The following is a 17551-nucleotide window of genomic DNA, read 5'->3' as shown; positions in this document are numbered from 1 at the left end:
TTAGGAGATCCGGGATTGTCCGGATCTCGGGGGGTAGTTCGTTCCAGAGGGTGGGGGCACCCACAGAGAAGGCCCTCCCCCTGGGGGTCGCCAGCCGACATTGCTTGGCCGACGGCACCCTGAGGAGGCCCGCTCTGTGGGAGCGTACCGGTCTGTGGGAGGGAATCTGTGGCAGAAGGCGGTCTCGGAGGTATCCAGGACCTATGCCATGGAGCGCTTTAAAGGTGGTAACTAACACCTTAAAGCGTACCCGGAAGGCCACTGGCAACCAGTGCAGCTCGCGCAGCAGCGGCGTTACATGCCCTTGCTGACCTTAATAGGGACATCAAGGAGACAGGTAAAGGTATTTGTGATGATAACTCAAATGAGCAGGGGATCATGGTCCGAGATGAAGACCTTGTTTTCGACAGGGAGACGTGCGAATCAGGTATTACACATCAGTCATGCAAGAACAAAAAGGCATCCAAAAAGAGAAGCCACCTTCTGGTTGGTGATTCAATTATAAGGGATGTAAATTTAGGAAAGGACACAGAGGTTTCGAAAGAGGTCAGGTGTCTTCCAGGTGCTACTGCCAGTAGGGACAAGAAGCGTATTTCTAAAATAATCAAGAATGGCAGCAAGGACTGTGATGTGGAGGCTATTGTACATCTTGGCACTAACGATCTGTCCCAAAAAGATGTACTCTCTGTGCAGAATGATTTCCAGAGTTTGGGGCAGGAACTTAGCAGGATAGGCTGTAGGCTTACTTTTTCAGAGGTTTTACCAGTGTATAAGGAGCAAAATGGAAAAGGCCAGCGTATAGCACAATTCAATATGTGGCTAAAGGAGTGGTGTAAAGGGGAAGGCTTTGGATATATTAGTCACGATGTCTGTAGTTGGTCCAATGAAAAAATGTACAAAAGAGATGGTTTGCATCCATCAAAGAAAGGGACTGAGTTACTCGGCTATAAATTCACAGATTTTCTGGAGGAATATTTAAACTAAACAATGGGGACAGTGAGTTAATTGATACAGAACATGCCTGTCCCCGGCAATCTAAAAATTATAGGGCTATCAGTGCATGTAACATAGATGTGTGTGTGGACAAGAATATCAACCTTGCTGTCAAGCAAAATCAAGCTTCTAATAGCGAGTGCCACACAAAGTGCACTAACCAAATAGGTGGTAAGACAATAGGGGAACTCAGGCACTACACAGGTTATGTAGAAAGTAATCACAGGGTCAGTCATAAAGGACTCAAATGTCTATACACCAATGCATAGAGTATGAACAGCAAACAGGGTGAACTAGAAATTCAGGTTAATGAGGGCAGATATGATATTGTTGCCATTACGGAAACATGGTGGGATGAAACCCACAAATGGAACAAACCGCTAGAGGGATTTAAATTATTTAAAAGAAACAGACCAAATAAAAGAGGAGGTGGAGTTGCTCTCAATATAAGAAATAACTACATCTCTACAGAAATAGAGCACAACAATGAGGAAAACTGTCTTGAATGCATTTGGGTCAATATAAAAGGGGGGAAAAATGACATAGCCATAGGTGTATACTACAGGCCACCCAGGCAAACAGAGGAAATAGATGAACTTTTTGCTAGTCAGCTAACTAAGGTATGTAGGAAGCACATCACAATAATAATGGGGGACTTTAACTACCCTGACATCAACTGGGAGTCAAACTCTGCACCAAGTGGAAGATCAAATAGATTCCTTGCAAACCTAGCAGACAACTTTGTCTCCCAAAAAGTAGAGAAGGGAACTAGGGGATTAGCCATTTTTATCTAATTCTCACTAACAGAGATGAAATGATAGAAAGTGTTGAAGCCACAGGAACCTTGGGAGGAAGTGATCATACAATATTGGAATTCAACATTATGGAAGCACAAGCAATAGAACATAGTCAAACTAGATTCTTGGACTTTAAGAGAGCTAATTTCAATAAATTTAGAAGTATTCCATGGATGAGAATCTTCAAGGGGAAAACAACTCAAGAAGCTTGGGAAATTTTGAAAAGTGAAATAATAACAGCCCAGTCTAGCACAATACCAACAAAGAGGAAAAATAACAGCTCTGAAAAAAGAAACCAGCATGGCTGCATAAAGAACTCTCTGATAAATTGAAAGATAAAAAAGACAAGTATAGAAAGTGGAAAGAGGGGCACATAACTAAGTCAGAATATCAGCAAATAGCCCGAAACTGCAAAGATGAAGTGAAGAAAGCTAAGGCTCAAAATGAACTAAGGCTTGCGACCCAAGTCAAAAATAACAAAAAAAGCTTCTTTCAACATGTAAAAAAAAAGAAAAAAGTGAAGGAAATGATTAGTCCATTAGTGGGTGAAAATGGCAAGAAGGTGACAAGCAACAGGGAGAAAGCAGAACTATTTAACTCGTTTTTTGCATCTGTCTTTACACAAAGGGAAAAAACAGACCAACCTATCAAAAATAGTGCCATAAAAAACAGAATAGAAACACAAGTTAAGATAGGCAAGAAAACTGTAAGTGAGCACCTGTCCACCCTAGACGAGTTCAAATCACCAGGACCAGATGGATTACACCCCAAAGTTCTCAAGGAACTGGCAGATGTGATCTCAGAACAATTGAACTATATTTTTCAAAGATCTTGGAGCACTGGGGAATTACCAGAGGACTGGAAAAGAGCTGATGTAGTTCCCATCTTCAAAAAAGGGAAAAAAATGGACCCAGGAAATTACAGCCCTATTAGCCTGACCTCAATACCTGGGAAGATTCTGGAAATGATAATCAAACAATGAATCAGCGAACACCTAGAGGCAAACAAAGTCATTACTAAAAGCCAACATGGGTTTGTCAAAAACAAACAAATGTCAGACAAATCTTATTGCATTCTTTGACCAAGTGACAAAATTAGTGGATCAGAGGAATGCTGTGGATATAATTTACTTGGACTTCAGTAAGGCATTTGATAAAGTAGATCACAACCTACTAGTTGATAAGATAAAAAAATGTGGGTTAGACAGCATCACCACCAGATGGATCCGTAGCTGGCTGTCCGGCCGTACTCAGCATGTGGTCCTCAATGGAACCGCGTCTACATGGAGGTAAGTGTGCCCAGGGCTCTGTTCTGGGCCCAGTGCTCTTCGACATCTTCATCAACAATTTGGACGAGGGGATAGATGGGGAACTCATCAAATTTGCAGACAACACTAAGCTGGCAGGAATAGCCAACATTCCAGAAGACAGGCTTAAGATACAGGAGGATCTGGACAGACTTGAACACTGGGCGCTATCCAACAAAATGAAATTCAATGGTGAAAAGCAAGGTTCTACATTTAGGCAAGAAAAAACAAATGTACAGGTATAATATAGGGGGTACCTTGCTCAATAGTAGTAACTGTGAGAGGGACCTCGGAATCCTAGTGGACAATCACTTAAATATGAGCCAGCCGTGTGCTGTAGCTGCCAAAAAGGCCAACATAGTGCTAGGTTGCATTAACAGAGGGATAGAATCAAGATCACGTGAAGTATTAATACCACTTTATAATGCCTTGGTAAGGCCACACTTGGAATACTGCATCCAGTTTTGGTCACCACGATGTAAAAAAGATGCTGAGACTCTAGAAAGAGTACAGAGAAGAGCAACAAAGATGATTAGGGGACTGGAGGCTAAAGCATATAAGGAAAGGCTGCTGGAATTGGGTATGTCTAGTTTAATGAAGTGAAGGACGAGGGGGGAGATGATAGCCGTGTTCCAATATCTCAGGGGCTGCCACAAAGAAGAGGGAGTCAAGCGATTCTCCAAAGCGCCTGAAGGCAGGACAAGAAGCAACAGGTGGAAACTAATCAAGGAGAGAAACAACCTAGAACTAAGGAGAAACTTCCTGACAGTTAGAACAATTAACTAGTGGAACAACCTGCGTCCAGAAGCTGTGAATGCTCCAACACTGGAAGTTTTTAAGACGAGACTGGACAGCCATTTGTCCGAAATGGTATAGGGTTTCCTCCCTGAGCAGGGGGTTGGACTAGATGACCTTCAAGGTCCCTTCCAACTTTTATTATTATTATATTATTATTATTATTATTATTATTATTATTATTATTATTATTATTATTATTATTTATATACACCGCTTCACAGTGCTTTACAGCCCTCTCTAAGCGGTTTAAAGAATCGGCATATTGCCCCCCAACAATCTGGGTCCTCATTTTACAGACCTCAGAAGGATGGAAGGCTGAATTAACCTTGAGCCGGTGAGAATCGAACTGCTGGCAGTCGGCAGAATTAGCCTGCAATACGGCATTCTAACCATTGCGCTTTCACGGTTTTCCCTGTTGCTCCCCATTTATCTGCCTGAAATGTTAATGATCCCTGCCTTTTCCTTTTGGAATAAAATCCAGGATATTTGTTCCTTTCTATTTAGATTAAGCGGAAGGAAAGGGGATCTTTTCCGGGTAGGGAGAATGTGAGGGCTTAAATCCCAGTTACAAAGGAGGAGATATAAGAAACACACCCAAAACAAATAAAGCAGGGTTTTTCAACCGGTGGCATGCGTACCACAACCGCTGGTACTTCGGCCACCTGGCATAAAATGGGACAAAACTCATTTTACAAATTTCTCACTTAGCAACATAAATTTTGGTTATCCCCCTCAAAGATTCCCTAACGTTAAAACAGCTCTTGGGTGGCAACAGTTTCCCAGCACGAGGGGCTCAGGAGAAAGAGATGCCGGCAATGCTAACTCCCAAGAAAGAGGGGCTCAGAGGCAGCTACAAGCAGGGGAGGCAGGGAAGTGGGGGGAAGAAAGGAAATCAAACCTGATTGAGAGGGAGCATGGTAACCCTGTCCCTACTCCGCAGAGGGCAGATCCTTTTTTCTTTGTAGTTTTTCGGAGTTTTCATCCTGCTTTCCTGAGAGGGCAGCGTTTGGGCGGGTGAAGCTGCCGCCTTTTGCCCCCCCCCCCGAAGCTACAGCCGAGCAAGACACCCATCTGCTTGCGCTCTTCCCCGTCTGAGATTTTTATTATCATGAGCATTTCTGTTGGGGATAGCCAACTAGCACCCCAACATGCCCCTCATGCCCCCACTTCAATCGCAGAAGCCACATCCCCCCAAAGGCCCTGCAATCACCTATCGGCTTCTTTGAGTCAACCAGGAGAGAAGGGGATCGAATAGTGCAAAGATGAATGTCAGAGAAACAGGCACAAGTTTCCCATTAAAAGTGTGCTAAGTGGGTGTACAAATAGACATCAACGTACAACCACAACTGAGCCCAAAATTTATGTTACTAGGTGAGAAATTTGTTAAATGAGTTTTGTCCCACTTTATGACTTTTCCTGCCACATTTGTTCAGTGAATCACTACAGTTGTTAAATTAAATCTGGTTTCCCCATTGACTTTGCTTGTGACCATCATAAATATGAATCAGTTGCCAAGCATCTGAATGTAAATCACGACCCCGTGGATGCTGCAACGGTCATAAGTGTGAAAAATAGTCATACGTCACTTTTTTCAGTGCCTTTATAACTTCGAACAGTCACTAAGCAAACTGTTATAACTTGAGGACTACCTGTATTTTATCACTTCCCCTTTTTTTGGTCATGTTTTTGACACCTTGGTAGGCGGCCTGGAACTAAGCAGAAACTTCCTAACAGTGAGGACAATTAACCCTTGGAACAGTTTGCCTTAAGAAATTGTAGATGCTCCATCACGGGAGGCTTTTAAGAAGAGACTGGACAGCCACCTGTCTGGAATGGTATAGGGATTCCTGCTTGAGAAAAAGGTTGGACTAGACGACCTCTAAGGTCCCTTCCAGCTCTATTCTGATTGATAAAACCCATCAAGGGGCTGCCACCTCACAGCCTCTTCATGGCAAAACAAGGAAAATAATGATTTTTTTCAGATTCTGCCCAGCTTTGTAGAAACAGAAGAAAAAGAATTAGAATAAAAGCAAAGAATATTCATTCCTCTCTATTTAGATTAAGCAGAAAGAAAGTGGATCTTTTCTGGGTTGGGAGAACATGAGCTCAATTCAAGCAATTTAAACTTTCCCCCCCTTAAACCAACCTCCCCCCCCATTGAAGGGAGAAGGCGGGTCTTTCTTTCCATTGCCCCATATTCCCCCAAAAANCCCCCCCCCCCGAAGCTACAGCCGAGCAAGACACCCATCTGCTTGCGCTCTTCCCCGTCTGAGATTTTTATTATCATGAGCATTTCTGTTGGGGATAGCCAACTAGCACCCCAACATGCCCCCCATGCCCCCACTTCAATCGCAGAAGCCACATCCCCCCAAAGGCCCTGCAATCACCTATCGGCTTCTTTGAGTCAACCAGAAGGAGAGAAGGGGATCGAATAGTGCAAAGATGAATGTCAGAGAAACAGGCACAAGTTTCCCATTAAAAGTGTGGTAAGTGGGTGTACAGATAGTCATCAACCTACAACCACAACTGAGCCCAAAATTTATGTTACTAGGTGAGAAATGTGTTAAATGAGTTTTGTCCCATTTTATGACTTTTCCTGCCACATTTGTTCAGTGAATCACTACAGTTGTTAAATTAAATCTGGTTTCCCCATTGACTTTGCTTGTGACCATCATAAATATGAATCAGTTGCCAAGCATCTGAATGTAAATCACGACCCCGGGGATGCTGCAATGGTCATAAGTTGAAAAATGGTCATACATAACTTTTTCCGGTGCCTTTATAACTTCGAACAGTCACTAAGCAAACTGTTATAACTTGAGGACTACCTGTATTTTATCACTTCCCCTTTTTTTGGTCATGTTTTTGACACCTTGCTAGGTGACCTGGAACTAAGCAGAAACTTCCTAACAGTGAGGATAATTAACCCTTGGAACAGTTTGCCTTAAGAAATTGTGGATGCTCCATCACAGGAGGCTTTTAAGAAGAGACTAGACAGCCACCTGTCTGGAATGGTATAGGGATTCCTGCTTGAGAAAAAGGTTGGACTAGAAGACCTCTAAGGTCCCTTCCAGCTCTATTCTGATTGATAAAACCCATCAAGGGGCTGCCACCTCACAGCCTCTTCACAGCAAAACAAGGAAAATGATGATTTTTTTTCAGATTCTGCCCAGCTTTGTAGAAACAGAAGAAAAAGAATTAGAATAAAAGCAAAGAATATTCATTCCTCTCTTTTTAGATTAAGCAGAAAGAAAGTGGATCTTTTCTGGGTTGGGAGAACATGAGCCCAATTCAAGCAATTTAAACTTTCCCCCCCTTAAACCAAACCCCCCATTGAAGGGAGAAGGCGGGTCTTTCTTTCCATTGCCCCATATTCCCCCCCACGAATCCTTAAAAAGAAAAGCCCCCCCCCCTTTCCCTCCGTGGGGCGAGCCCCCCCTTTCCCCGCAGGCTCCCCGCCCAGNCAGGGGGGACTCGGGGCTACCTTCCTCCTGGCCGGCCGAGGGAGAGCAGGAGCAGCCCCACCTGCCCGGAGCGGGGCCGAGGAGCAGCCTTGCCGGACGCCCAGAAGTTGCACCGCCGCCCAAAATGCCCCAAGTGGGAAAAAGGCGGAAAAGGAAAATCCTCCGCAACGGAGCTCTGGAACGTCAAAGATGGGGGGGGAGTAGGGAGAACGAGAGCAGCTTCCTAGAGAGGCGCCTCGGAGACGTCTCCTCGCCCTTTCCGGTTCCATTTCGTCTCCCACGGGAGAGTGGGCGCTCTGGCCCCTCATTCCTCTCCTCCTCCGGTGGAGCTGCCGGACTTTTGGGGCCCGGAAAGCGCCGCTTCCCCCTCGGAGGACGCCGGGCGAGCCGCCTCTTTGACAGCCGGGGGGAGTCTGGAGAGGCCCGGAGCCTTTCCCTCCCTCTCTCCTCCCCGGGATTGGGAAGAGGCGGCCGGGCATCCTCCCTCCCTGCTTCCCCCCGACGTTTGTGGGGGACTCGGACGAGGGATCCCCTATACGGCACCTGGCAAGGCTGAGATGGTTCCGGGGGCGCTGCTTCTGCTCTCCTTTCGGGCTCCGCCTCAGCCCTTGGCCTCCACTTCTGCCCCCCTTCCCTGCTTCCCAGTCGGTACTCCGTTCCTCTGTTGGGCATCCGGGTCCAGGGTTCCTCTGCCCATGCGAAGAGTGCCCTTCAGTGCCCAGGCGGGTCTGCCCCCCCCCAGCCCTTTACCTCCCTTCTGCCCAGAATCGGACAGAGGTCCCTGCTTGCCTCCCTAGGATAAAAACACTCGAACCACGACTGGGCTTCCTGTAACTCGGGGATACCCAATTTTTACACAGAGGCTTATAAACGGTTTGTAGGGCCCTGAGGAGACCCCTTCTTCTTCCCTGGTCCCCCCCATGACACGTAATTCGGATTTTGGCCCCTGAAGTACATTTGAACTTTTGAATATATATTAAGCATATCTGAACTCTTCAGAAGCCCCCCCCCATTATCAAATGAAACCTTTAGATGCCTTCAGAGCAGCTCACCTGTCTGGGGGCTGCAGAGCTGCTGGATCACAACTCCCATCAAGTCCAGCCGGCAAGACGTTATGGGAGTAGAAATCCAGCCTAACTCACGTCTGGAGGATTCCATTTAGTGAATGCTAGCAAGACTCCTTGTGGCAAGACCATCCCTGGACCCACAACCCAAGAAACACAACATTAAGCTGCTGTGTGTAGAATGTAATTTTATTTACTCTGCAGTCCAAAATATTTCTCTTTCTGAGATACAAAAACAATTAGGAACATTTAGAGCAGCACCCGGGTTTAAGAAAGAACCGGAAGGCAAAGCAGGAGTTAAGCAGCTCAGTCCAATGAGAGCCAGTCCGCCTTGCCCCAGCTGCTGTCCTCCAGATGTTTTGGACTTCTCCCCCCCCTCCCTGCTTCCCAGTCGGTACTCCGTTCCTCTGTTGGGCATCTGCATCCTGGGTTCCTCTGCCCATGCGAAGAGTGCCCTTCAGTGCCCAGGCAGGCCTGCACCACCCCCACCCCCCGGCCCTTTACCTCCCTTCTGCCCAGAATCGGACAGAGGTCCCTGCTTGCTTCCCTAGGATAAAAACACTCGAACCATGGCTGGGCTTCCTGTAAGTAAGAGGCACCCAATTTTAACACAGAGGCTTATAAACTGTTTGTAGGGCCCTGAGGAGACCCCTTCTTCTTCCCTGGTCCCCCCATGACACTTAATTCGGATGTTGGTCCCTGAAGTACATTTGAACTTTTGAATATATATTAAGCATATCTGAACTCTTCAGAAGCCCCCACCCATTATCAAATGTAACCTTTAGATGCCTTCAGAGCAGCTCACCTGTCTGGGGGCTGCAGAGTAGAAACCCAGCCTAACTCACCTCTGTAGGATTCCATTTAGTGAATGCTAGCAAGACTCCTTGTGGCAAGACCATCCCTGGACCCACAACCCAAGAATCACAACGTTAAGCTGCTGGGGCATAACCTTCTGGGGCATAACTGGCCACACTCAGTTGGAAAGAATTGGGTGGGGGAGGTGGGGCAAGGGGGGTCTTTTCATGGAAACCAGTTTTTTTAAAAATCCTGGTAACTTTTAAGATGTATGGACTAAAATCCCCAGAATTCCTCAGGGAGCATGCTGGGAATTGAAGTCCACGCATCTTAAAGTTGCCAAAGTTGAAAATCTCTGACAGAATCAGATACATTGGCTTTCTGATGAAGTATTTGGGAACTGCTGCTTCACCTGGAAAGCAGCTCCTTTTTCATGGGTGTTTCCATCACACAGGGCCTTCTTGGTGGTGATCTCCCATTTCTGGAACCTTCCACAAAAAGAGGTGCAAATTGCCATTGCCCTGTGGGTTTTTCTGGATACAGATGGCATTTATGTATATATTACATACATACATACTTGGAATACTGCATCCAGTTTTGCTCACCACGATGTAAAGAAGATGTTGAGCCTCTAGAAAGAGTACAGAGAAGAGCAACAAAGATGATTAGGGGACTGGAGGCTAAAACATATAAAGAACGGTTGCTGGAATTGGGTATGTCTAGTTTAATGAAGAGAAGGGCGAGGGGGGACATGATAGCAGTGTTCCAATATCTCAGGGGCTGCCACAAAGAAGAGGGAGTCAAGCTATTTTCCAAGGCGCCTGAAGGCAGAACAAGAAGCAACGGATGGAAACTAACCAAAGAGAGAAGCAACCTAGAACTAAGGAGAAATTTCCTGATAGTTAGAACAGTTAATCATTGGAACAACCTGCCTCCAGGTTATTCTACTACTACTACTACTACTGCTACTGCTACTGCTGCTGCTGCTGCTGCTGCTACTACTACTACTACTGCTGCTGCTACTACTACTACTACTAATTATTATTATTATTATTATTATTATAATATTATTATTATTATCTTTTCTCTTGAAGTTTTCAATTAAACTCTTGGCTTTTCTCCTGCCATATAAGCTTAGCTATATCTTCCTGCCATTTCTTTAGTGGTATACCTGTTGTTCAGATATGTATTGTTTAAAACAGAAACATCAGTCTAGGTAATACAGTCATTTTTAATTATAGAAATTGTACCCAACGACAATTGTAATTTTTTCCCATCTGAACACATCCTTCTTTATTTAATTCTGTGCCTTATCATAATTATTTTGATATAGAATTTGTATTCTTTGTAAGAATAACCAAATCTCCTACTTTTGTCTCCTTTCTTTTAAATCGCTTTTTCATATCAATTCTTTTTGATCTTCCATTTTCATATTTTGGTCAAATTCTTTGTCCATTTGCCATTGATTTTAAAACCAGCTAATGCACTAAAATCCGTTAATTTTTACATTAATATTATGGTTTCTTCCAAAAGGTCTTTTAAAACTACCACAAAATTATAAGCAAAGCCCTTCTTACTTCCCGGCTTCCATCCGCTGCACTCTAGGATACATATTCTATGCTTCTTCAGGGAGTCCTTGACTTACAGTAGTTCATTTAGTGACCGTTCAAAATTACAACGGCACTGAAAAAAAGTTGACTTATGACCGTTTTTCAGTTAAGACCTTTGCAGCCTCCCCGTGGTCATGTGACCAGAATTCAGATGCTTGGCAACTGGCTGATACTTATGACCGTTGCTCATTTTATCGAGGTCGTTTTTCAAATCTTTGTAATTTTTAGTCGAGGATTCCATCTGAGCTGCAATTGCCTGTAGTATTGCCTGGGTGTCCTTTTGTTGGGGGCCCATTTTTTCTTGCTGTAACACTGTAGTGATTGATTTTTGGTAAACTGGACGCACGGAAGTTGAGGCAGGAGCAGAAGATCCTTTTCTCCGGAGTTTAGTCAAGTTTGAAGCGCTCATCTTTAAGTTGATATCTTATATTATAATCCACCAGGTGGCCCAATGGCCAATTGTAATCCAGTAAGCTCCTATTGCTAGGAGGGGAAATCCCCCAAAAATTGAAAAAGAAAAAAAAGAAAAAATAATTCCAACCGGGAGAGAAAAAAAGCCAAAAAAGTATCAAAAAGGAAAAAAGAAGCAAAAAGGAACAATATCAATAATAATAATAATAAAAATGTAGGGAAAAAAGAAAGAAAAAACTCCCAATAAAAAGAAATATTCACAAGGTTGTTCAAAAAAGAAAAAAGAGAGAAAAAAGAAAAATCAATAAAGGAAGATATCCAATTTATAATCCACCAGGTTTTGCTCAAAGACAGGGGAAAAGGAAAAAAGAAAAAAAAGAGAAAGAGAAAAAAAAGTTCCTTCATATTCAGTTCTTCTGGGCAGAATGTTTATAATCCAGGGGAAAAGATGACTCAGAATATCACATATCTAAAGTGAATAGTCTGTGCTGTAGAGTCAGGCCAAAACTAAGAAAAGAAAAAAGAAAAAAAAGCCTTCTTCAACAAGCTTCAAGGTCAGATAAGGATGACTGGGCATACAGCCAAATATCTGGGCATACAGCCAAGTTCTATTAAGACTTAGACAGCTTTAGTGTGTTGAGAGATTATTATTTTTGAATGCAAAGTGGCTTAAACTGCCGCTTGTATACAGGAGGGAGGAAAAAAACTCCACCCCCTCCCTAAAGGCTTCATGCTCAGGCTAAAAGCAGGCTATTTAAGAAAAAAAAAACCACTTTCACCAGGAAAGAAGAGCATGTTCTCACACGGCTCAGCTGCTTGCTGTCAATCTGCCCTGCTTCTCCGTCTCCGACAATCAGCTTTTAAAAGGCGGATCGCATGAATGCCGTCTGCCTTTCTTCCGCTGATTCCAGGGGTTGCTTTGGCTTCAATGGGCCGTCGGTATTCAAAAGTTCGCCCTTCAGTGGCCACCTCTCCGGGGCGGCATTTGGGCCAAACGGGCCCACCAACAGAAGAAAATCGGACCCGGGGAATCGAGAGATGTTCCAATTGGCAAGGAAATGTTTTCTCATGCTACACGCTTGTTAAGGTTTTTCTCCTGTGTGGATTTTTCATGTGCATCTGAAGATCTGATTGTCAGATAAAAACCTTTGCCACATCCTAAGCCCTGATAAAGATTCTCTCCAGTTAAGAATTCACTGATGCTGAAAAAGAGTATTCTTTCAGGCAAACCATACATCACACTCCAAACATTTATGCTGCATCTTTCCTATATGGCAGTGATGGCGAACCTTTTAGAGACCAAGTGCACAAACTGCAACCCAAAACCCACTTATGCATCGTCGGGTGCCGGGTGGGTGTGGCCCATTGGGTGGGCGTGGCTGCAGTGGTAACAGCAGACTGGGTGGGACTAAAAAGTTCAATCAATCAATTCCAACTTTGCAAGATCTTTTTTTTTCCCGCGAGAAGTTGAAATTGACTGATTGATTGAACCTTTTTTTTTTGTACACGGCGGCAGAGGCCTAAAGCGAAAAGGTTTTATAAAACCCAGCTGAAGGCCTAGGACTGGGGCGACGGCACGTGTGCCCACAGAGAGGGCTCTGAGTGCCGCCTCTGGCACCCGTGCCAGTGGTGACTGGATTAGAGTATGGTTTTTAAGCGATGATTGACAAAGAAATGCTCTCTCGTGATCTAAGGGTTTCCAATCTCTCCCCCCCCCTTTAGGAACTCTTACATGACTTCTAAGGGTGAATAACTATGAAAAACTGTTTCACCATCAGGGCCTGTTAGGCCTTTTCCCATGTGAGTTTTCTGATATCTCCCTTTTGAGCAAAACAAAATTTCTATATTTTATGTCTTTATGGCTTCATTCTTTGATGGACCTTTTCATGACGTCCAAGGTGTTCTTTCCGGGAAAAGCATTTGCCACACTCCAAACACTTATACGGCTTCTCCCCTGTGTGGATTCTCTCATGAACCCGAAGCAGTGTTGCTGTGAAAAAACATTTCGCACACTCCCCACATTTATAGGGTTTCTCTCCTGTGTGGATTCTCTCATGAACCCGAAGCAGTGTTGCTGTGAGAAAACATTTCGCACACTCCCTACATTTATAGGGCTTCTCTCCTGTGTGCCCCTTCTGGTGTCTCCGGAGTTCAGCAGACTCCACAAATCGCTTGTCGCATTCTGGGCATTGATAGGGCCTGTCTCCGGTGTGAAGTCTCTCATGTCGAATTAGGTTTGACCTCATGGAGAAACATTTCCCACACTCAGGACATTTATGTGGTTTCTCTCCACTGTGTGTCCTCTGATGTATCAAAAGTCTGTCTTTCCGAATGAAAGATTTCTCACACACTGAACATTTATGGGGCTTCTCTGCTGTATGGACTAGCCAGTGACTTCTAAGGTGATTTGAATGAATAAATGCTTTCCCACAGTCTAAACATTTGAATTTTTTTTCCCCTCTGTGAATTTTCTTATGACATCCGAGGTGCGATATCGTACGAAAAAATTTTCCACACTCGATGCACTGATAGGGTTTCTCCCCTGTGTGGATTATCTGATGTCGAAAAAGATTTCTCTTTAGAGCAAAACATTTCTCACAATCGTTACATTTATAGAGTTTTTCTCTCATGTGCGTCTTTTGGTGACTCCGAAGTCTGGAAGAACTCCCAAATCGTTTCTCACATTCAGGGCATTCATGGGGTCTTTCCCCAGTGTGGACTATCTGATGTTGCTGCAAAGCTGGTTTGCTGGAAAAACATTTCCCACACTCCAGACATTGATAAGGTTTTTCTCCAGTGTGGATTCTCTGATGTCGCCGCAGGGCTGATTTGCTGGAAAAACATTTCCCACATTCTAGGCACGTTCTGCTTTCCTCCTCTGTGTGTGTTTTAGTATGTTTGCAAAGAGATGAACTCCGAATAAAACATTCTCCACACTCTAAGCATTTATAAGGTTTTATTTCCATGTGAATTTTCCTGTGGATTTTGAAACTTGTTTTTCGAACAAAAGATATTGATAAGGTTTTTGTCCAATGTGGATTTGTTGATGTTTAAGCATCTCTGACTTTTGAGAAAAGCAAAGCCCACATTGCACACAATTGCAGGGGTTTCTCTTCAGTTGGGCTGTTCTGAGGCCTGGAAAATCACTGAGGCCTTCCTGAGGTCTCTTTCCCTGGTGGATACACTAAGGAGCTCCGATGTCCCAACCTTTAGCAAAATGCTTCTCACACTCTCTACATTTGTAGGGCTTCAGTCCGGGGTGGCTCTGGAGATGTTTGGGAAAGCTCCACAGCCACGAAACGAGTTCCCACACTTCAAACACAGATGGGATCCATTCCTCATGTGCAGCTTCCAGTTAATCAAAAGGAGGGATTTGTGAGCAAAGGATATCCCGCACTCAGAGCACTTGAAGAGTCTCTCCTGGTTCTTCTGAGGGGAGCTTCTATCGAAGTATTTCTCCACCCAGCATAATTTCCGGCACCTTCTCAGTTGCAGGGCTTTCTAAATGCAGAAAATCTCACAACTGGAATTTTGTCCACTTTTCCCGGTGCCACCTGTTGGATGAAGGAAAAAGAGGAAAAGAAGATAGAAAGATTTGTGATGGCTGACAGAATAGCAATAGCACTTAAGACATATATACCACTTCTGAGATAATTAAGCTACTAAGATAATTAAATCTAGACTGAAAGACAAAGACGCCAGCTTGAACCCACAAACTGAGGCCCAGATTCCAACTAGAGAATTTACAACCCAGAAAACAACAGAAGCGGAAGAAATTAATACCAAGACAGAGGACTCCAAGGAACAACAACAATATATTGAAAACTTTGATAATCAAACCCTGATTGCAACCAAAGAACCTACAACCCAAAAAGCAACAGAAGTGGAACAAAGTAATATCAAAACAGAGGATGCTAAATATCAACAAGGACAGTATATTGAAAATCTAGATAACCAATCAATAACTACAAAATTGAACATGACTTTTTACCTAAACCAGAAGAAACCTGAGGAAGACCAGACCAAATTGAAGATAAAGATACTAGAACAAACACTGAGATTTGAATTACCAGGGCAACAACTTAATGATTATAAATGGACCAGTTTTTTTTAAAAAAAATGATGACTAGATGATCTCCTTTGGTTCGAGTAACATATGCCAGAATGAAAGGAGACCTACTTGATAACTTAAAGACATTGGTATGGAAACCTGGTTGGCAGAAAAAGAAAGCTAGAGTTAGGTTTAAAAAATGGGGCCTTCTGACTTACGAAGAGAGATCCTAATGCCTCAACTAATGGGCTAAAGGGAGACTTGGAGATGAAGGGAAATATGACTATTAGAGTCAAATGTTCTTAGAAAATGATAAATAACAATAACAATAATAAGAATAAGAATAATGGATCAATTGGTGTAAAAATTAGGGTTTAGATTTATAAGGAAAATGGAAATTAAATATCGGGAATTAGCTTTGAATTATCCCTTAGCCCAGAAAATATAGATGATGGATTTGAGACAATAAAGGTTACTCTATTAGTAAGCTGTGATGTACTAGGATGAGAATTAGAAAATATTTATGAAATAAAATAAGAATATATCTAAGTAAGTAATATATGTACTTCAGATATTATAACTTTTGTGTAGTGAAATAAAGGAAATTTGGGTTACCAGAAATATGAATATTATGGATGTTAAAGATTAAAATTGGAATATTGTACTTAGAAATTAAGAATTAGGTTAAATTTAAAAACAGGATATGGATATGTATAAACAAAAAATAGATTGACCAATGTTTTAATTGAGCTTGCTATGATTAGGAACTTACTAGTTTAATTATGTTATGTCAAATGTTAACGGGAAATAGAGAAGGAATTTTTGACAATGTAACCTCAGACATGTACTAAAAATGCTGTTACTGAACTATTGATTACCTGGTCACCACGTTGCTTTCTAAATATGTAGAAAACTAAAAAAATTTGTTGTATAAAAAAAAACAATGGGCCCTATCCAACAACATGAAATTTAGTGTGGAAAAAAACAAGGTTTTAGACGTAGGCAGGAAAAACCAAAGGTGCAAATACAGATTAGGCGAAACCTGGCTCAAAAACAGTTAACTGTGAGAGGGACCTTGCAGTCGAGAGAAGAATCACTTAAACATGAACCAGCAGAGTGCAAAAGCTTCCAAAAAAGCTAACACAATCCTTGGTTGTATAAACAGAGGTGTAGAATCAAAATCACAAGAAGTATTAGTATAGCTTTATAAAGAGCAAGTAAATTAGTAAGACCACACCTGGAATACTGTATCCAGGTTTGGTCACATTACAAAACAGATATTGAGACCCTGCAAAAAGGGCAAATAAGAGCAACTAAAATGATTAAAGGCCTGGAGACAAAAACATGTTTAGAAGGGTTGCAGGAATTCTTTATGGCCAGTCTAGAGTAAAGATGGACTGGCCATAACATGATAACAATATTCCAATACTGGAGAGGCTGCCACAAAGAAGAAGGGCATCCACCTGTTTTTCAAAGCACTTGAAGGCAGGAAAAGAAACAATGGATGGAAACTAATGAAAGAGAAAAGCAACCTGGAAATTAGGAGAAACTTCCTAACAGTGAAGACAATTAACCAGGGCAACAGCTTTGGCTTCAGAGGTTGTGGTTTCTCCATCACTGGAGGCTTTTAAGAAGAGACTGGACAGCCACCTGTCTGAAATGGTATAGGGTTTCCTGCCTGAGCAGGGGGTTGGACTAGATGACCTCCAAGGTCCCTTCCAGCTCTATTCTGATTGATAAAACCCACCAAGGGGCTGCCACCTCACAGCCTCTTCATAGTAAACAAGGAAAATAATGATTTTTTTTCAGATTCTGCCCAGCTGTGTAGAAACAAAAGAAAACCCACTGAAAAATTAGAATAAAAGCAAAGAATATTCATTCCTCTCTATTTAGATTAAGCAGAAAGAAACTAGATCTTTTTGGGGTTGGGAGAACATGAGTTCAATTCAAGCAATTTAAACTTTCCCCCCCTTGAACCAGCCTCCCCCCCCAATGAAGGGGGAAGGTCTTTCTTTCCATTGCCCCATATTCTCCCCCCCCAGAAATCCTTAAAAAGAAAAGCCCCCCCCCTTTCCCTCCGTGGGGCGAGCCCCCCCCTTTCCCCGCAGGCTCCCCGTCCAGCCCTGCATCCACCCGGGATCCTCGCAGGCTCAGCCACCCTCCGGGGACCCAGGGGGGACTCGGGGCTACCTTCCTCCTGGCCGGCCGAGGGAGAGCAGGAGCAGCCCCACCTGCCCGGAGCGGGGCCGAGGAGCAGCCTTG

At 43.4% G+C, this 17551-nt stretch overlaps 1 protein-coding gene across 1 annotated transcript in view; it reads right to left on the bottom strand.

Annotated features, from left to right (window-relative positions):
* Positions 1-13076: 13076 nt before the first annotated feature.
* The window catches only part of LOC107298870 (zinc finger protein 665), an 8872-nt gene continuing 4397 nt past the window's right edge, over positions 13077-17551 (bottom strand). Inside the window, exons 2-3 of the mRNA XM_029286632.1 lie at positions 14253-14298; positions 13077-14100 (exon numbers count right to left, since the gene is read on the bottom strand). Of these exons, the coding sequence (XP_029142465.1) occupies positions 13095-14100; positions 14253-14298 (1052 nt within the window). The 3' untranslated portion in view covers positions 13077-13094. The remainder of the gene's footprint in view (positions 14101-14252; positions 14299-17551) is intronic.

This window comes from Protobothrops mucrosquamatus, unplaced genomic scaffold (genome assembly GCF_001527695.2).
Source record: "Protobothrops mucrosquamatus isolate PMUCROS unplaced genomic scaffold, P.Mucros_1.0 scaffold4345, whole genome shotgun sequence".
NCBI lineage: Eukaryota > Metazoa > Chordata > Lepidosauria > Squamata > Viperidae > Protobothrops > Protobothrops mucrosquamatus.
This window is presented reverse-complemented; position numbering and strand designations above follow the sequence as displayed.